A 5100-nucleotide genomic window follows, 5' to 3' on the forward strand; every position below is an offset into this window, starting at 1 on the left:
TTAAAACCAAAAATGTTCACTGCATAACAGTTTTGTTTTAACAAAGTTGGGTGTGAAAACATTCTTGTATTCAGAAAGGAATGAGCTATAGTTCTGACAAAGCACAGTTTTAAATTTGTGTTTCATTTTAGTTTTTTGATGATTTAAAAATGGTCCACATTTAGTTCTTCTTATTATTTTTTTTAGATACTTTAGGGGGAAGGACATTGTTGCTGTTTTCCTATTATTTTGTCTAACATGTAACTCTAAACCCATCACCCAGGAAAATTTTAGAGCGTATATGAAAAGTTTCTTTCACCAAGAAATGTAAGGGGCATTCAAAATTCTGAATGTTTGCAAGTATGTGTCAGTTACTGTATTAACTGCCATTAAGGGTCATTATTATCCAAAATGGCCAACTTTTCACTGTAGTTTCCCCTTGAATATTACAAAATAAGTAGTTACTTATGTTGAGGGTCTAGGCTATTTTGAAGTGGAAAAACAGAAGTGTTTCTTTTATTGCTCTTTAGTCTAGCCCCAAAATGTTCATAGAGGCTCCTGTATGTAAAGAGTCTTTGTTGCACCTTCTTTTTGTTTAAATATTTGGGCTAATAAATTTTCATCTTACACCCAGTGAGAACTGTTCAGAAAGATCTGTATTTATTTCAATGCACTATGGATCCCCATTATTGCTGGTAACTCCATATTGACTATATGATTAGCCTGCTTGATATTTCTTAAGAGAGGAGAATCCTGGCTGAAATCCTCCTGAGAGTGAATTTAAGTATCCAATTATTCTGGAGAACCAAAGATAGCTACTTTTAGAAGTATGTTGTTGAGAGAAGCAATGTTTTTAGACAGCATATCAATTGAGCGAGGCCAGTCACACAAAGCAGAGGTCTATCTGTGAAAGACATGGCTATGGAAAGAAATAAAAGAAAGATTCTTTAAGAAAAAAGCTATATTTTCAGCTTTGCAGGGTAGCTTTGGAAGCATGGTCAAATAAAACAATAAAGTAACAAGAAAAAATTACGATTTCACAAAAAAAAAATTCATTTTTTATCACACTAGTTTGGTGATGATGCACAGTACCAAGATTATTTGAATGATTACTCAGCAATTAACAATACTTGGTATTGTTGAAAGATACATCTATTTTACTTTGTCGAGGTTGAGGGATTCTTGTAAAGGAAGATGACTTTTGACATTTTCTTTCTAATATCTGCTGTCGTTAACTCTATAGTTTGAGATGCTGCCAGGTTCTTGAGTTCAGCTATCTTTTCAGTCAGTTCTTGGCTGTTGAGCTTGGTTATTTCAGCCTTTCTTAGCAACTTCCTATAATTTGCCTCAATATTCCCTTCATTTATTACATCTGTATCAAAGGCATAAAGGCATTAGTACTTCTCAACATGCGAATGTAAAGAAACGGGAGCTTTAACCTATAACAGCTGTTCCATAGTTACTTACCTGTTATTCTATCAATAACAATTTCAGGCATAATCTCTTTGTTCTTGTTGTCTTGCACTTGGGAAAGACAATAAGTTGACAATTTGTCGCCAAAGCAAGCTAGAGCCAATTCACCTACTTTCCTCTGGAGGATGGTGGACTTATCCCCTGCCTCAGTAATTTTTTTCACATCTTTAATCGGAATGTAAATTCCTCTCCCAAATGAAACCTGGAAGCAGTAAAATTGATTGGTAAAAATTGAGAATGCAAGTGTATGAGAAAAATATGGTGTCAGAAACAACAATTTCATTACATGGTTTGGCATAACACCTCCTTCTACTTCCTCTTCCAATTGAGAGGAAGCTGCAGTGCGTCTGACACCCTGTCCTTTCTCCAAAGCTAAATAAAAGAAAATAGAAAATATAGTGACAATTTTGGTCTAGTTAAAAAAGTTTTCCTTTGACTGAAGAAAATACCTTCAATTTTGTTTCCCAATTTATCTAATTTTTTAAATACTTTCTTAAAATTTCTTTCAAGATATTCATACAAGTTGACATCATTCTCAGACTCCTCCTCCTCATTGCGGTCTTCCTAAAAAAGCAACAACACAAAAACCGCCTTATATTATTCCTGCATTATGGTCAAAATTTAAATCTCTAAACATTCAAAAAATAGAGAGGAGAAAGATAAGATTTTCCAACAAATTCATCTAATTTAACTTACTGTTGCTTTATTGCCTGTAGCACTTTCATCTAAAGAAGGACCATTAGCCTGTGAGTTCTCTCCAGTGTCCGATTGGTTTGGATCAGGAACAATTTCATCCCAATTCTAGAATAATGAAAAGAGCCAGGATAAGGATTAGATTTACTAAAATGTAATCTATACTGTTATCTGTGGGAAATAAAATTGAATCATGAATTTAATTTGATTAACATACCCTTGTATTAAAAGGCTTGGTCGTTGACTCCAAATCCCGATCACTCCTAATAATTTTCTTGGATGCACTATCACTGCCAAGACAGATATTGCCTAGAGACTGAAATTGAAGGAATAAACTTACTAATTTTTACTATACGTAGGGCCAATAAATTCAGGAAAGAGTACACTTTAATAGGTAACTGACATCAATGCTTTCGGATGCTGTGCGCTTTCTGTTTTCCTTTCTAGAGGGTGAGCAGCTAGCTCCATCAGAATTTTTCCCTGGACTCTGAAAAGAAAAGCAAAATGAAGAAAAATTGACAGTGAAAAACAACTAGCTACAGTTTTAAAGTAGCTTACCTTGTGTGAATGGACATGTGCCATTACAGTTACTGGCAAATTAAAAATTTCCTGAACAAAAAAAATCAGATGTAAAGAAATTACTATGTATAGCAAATAAATTCATGAATGAGTACACTTTAATAACTGACATCAGAGCTGTTGCGTGCTGGGGAGTTTCTGTTTTCCAATCTGGAGGGTAAGCCAGCTCCATCAGAATTTTTCCCTGGAAGAGAATGATTCTGATTTACACTCTGCAAGTGTTTTTTTTTTAAAAGTGTCCTTGTTTCCTGTTTTGAATGGCCATCTGCTGTTGCAGTTAACACATCCGAATTTTCCTGTAAAAAAAAGAAATTAGATGTAAAGAAAACAAACAACCCTCTAACTTTAATTGAGGAAAAAGTCATTATGCTCTTACAGTTCTCACTACTGAGCTGGATAGTAAATCTTTTGAAAGTGTGTCATCGTCATCTTTTGAAGGTGTGTCATCATCATGGACATCATGGACACTTGAGAAACTGGCTTGCCGTTCCTTAGCAGTAGGAGAAGAAGGGTCTTCTTCCGAGATAACCGAATTAAGTAGAGATGACTGTATTGCAACATTATCACCTAGATTAGCCTGAAAAGAAGGAGCAGAAGATTAGCCAGTAATTAATTAGCACGAGTACTTTAATTGGACAAATAAAGAGTAAATCGTCCTTACCGAGTCATCACCAACGGTTTCTCTTGGCGCCAAGTCCTTCTGCACAGATGTCTCTAAGCTAGGAACTGCCTGCTTCTTCCTTTTATTTTCTAGCTTGTTTTGAATGATCTTATCAGTCGCCTCTCTGGCATCGTTGGCCCTAACTTGTTTTTCTTTCTGAAACATGAAACAAATGTTTGAGAAAGCTCCTAAGAACCCACAACACAACAACACAAAATAAAACATCACTATGAAGATATTTGTTAGTTTTGACTGTATGAGGGTCACAGTTACTGACTCTACCTAAATTAGACCAAGCAGTCAAAATTCAAGCACAAATAAGTCTCTCACTGTACAATGTGTCAAAAACTGCAGTGACTGAAAAATGACTCCATATAGAGATTTGGCTGGTTTATTTGGGTCGTAGATTACTTACTTGTTTGTTTACTTGCCAATCTGAAAATGGCTGTGAACTCGGATATGCTGATTTCACAGCTTTGCGTGGTTTTTTCTTCTTCTCCAATTCTGCTTTTTCTTTGATAATCTCTTCTTGATCATCTGTTATAAATTAAGAAATTAATTAATTATCCATCCCAGAGAACACAGTTTCGTCAAAATGACATCAAGTGATGTCAGTGGGATTGTTTTCATTGGATGGAAAATTCCTTATTGCGGCTCATTTTTGGTTCCTATGATTTAACGTGAGAGCGTGACCACTTTAATTCAATCTCGGAAACATTGTGGAGACGAGATTGAAAATGCCCCTCCGCGAAAGTTCCATAAAATAATGTAAAAACCGCCTCCGCTTCAATAAAATAAAATTTACATTATCCAAGATCGTAAATGGGCCTTGAAGATGAGTCCCAAGTGAGTTTTTCATGTTTTTTGGCACTTTGATCTAGTAGAAGTGGCCTCTACAATAAGTTTTACGTTTTACGATAGTAGTGATAATAATGGTACACGATAGTGGCACGATAGTGTTCAAATAACACTTTCCAACAAAGCAACCATTCTTACCAGACATAGCCACTATGATATGGCGGACCATTTGATCCCCAACTTTGACTCCGTACTCTTTCCTCTTCACATAATCGCTTGGTGAGGAGGGCTTAAATTGGACGATATTCATTGACCTCACTATGAGGACGTAGATCTCTTCCGATTGCTTTATGGACAGCTCTTCCGTCTCTTGGTTTAAAACCAAGACAAACATTTTGACACAATTTAATCACGCGGCGGTTAGAGGGCAAATACGTAGCAACCTACAACGGTGTCGACTGACGAACTGTCGTTCTTTCGAATACAGCGGGCACGGAGAAGACACACGTTCGCGCCAAGAAGAAGCAACCAATCATAGCTCTGATGAAAGGAGGGGAGGGGGTGAGGCTAGAGGCCGAGTTCGAATTGAATTTGTGTTTTTATTTTAGGTTTTCCAAGGAAATCGGGCATAGGTGGTTATGAATAGCCAGAATATCCTAACTTTTAATTTGAAACAATTGATATTAAAAATCAGATATTAAAAAGCACAGAGACACGAAAGCTGGGCGAAAAGCAAGACTTCCTTACTCTCGAACCCAAAGGCGATCGGCAAAAGTCGACTTGCCGGTTTGCATGTCACATTGAAATGAGCATAAAATGCGCATCAACAATCCCAGAAAATACGCATTTATTAAACTTATTTGCATTACATCCACCAATATCGATGCATATTTTTGTTTCTGCCTATGCGCATATGC

General features: G+C 36.3%; 1 protein-coding gene across 1 annotated transcript; it reads right to left on the minus strand.

Moving 5' to 3' along the window:
- Positions 1-963: 963 nt before the first annotated feature.
- On the minus strand, positions 964-4577 carry LOC127750102 (uncharacterized). The gene is made up of 14 exons (XM_052270660.1): positions 4382-4577; positions 3801-3922; positions 3659-3667; positions 3386-3541; positions 3101-3301; positions 2835-3020; positions 2704-2754; positions 2549-2632; positions 2363-2461; positions 2149-2253; positions 1902-2016; positions 1739-1824; positions 1447-1654; positions 964-1351 (listed from the first exon to the last, which is right to left on the minus strand). The coding sequence occupies exons 1-14, from the start codon at positions 4575-4577 to the stop codon at positions 1137-1139; spliced, it is 1833 nt and encodes a 610-aa protein (XP_052126620.1). The 3' UTR covers positions 964-1136.
- Positions 4578-5100: the final 523 nt, after the last annotated feature.

Source organism: Frankliniella occidentalis, unplaced genomic scaffold, assembly GCF_000697945.3.
Source record: "Frankliniella occidentalis isolate FOCC.00 unplaced genomic scaffold, Focc_3.1 Scaffold133, whole genome shotgun sequence".
In the NCBI taxonomy this organism is placed as follows: domain Eukaryota; kingdom Metazoa; phylum Arthropoda; class Insecta; order Thysanoptera; family Thripidae; genus Frankliniella; species Frankliniella occidentalis.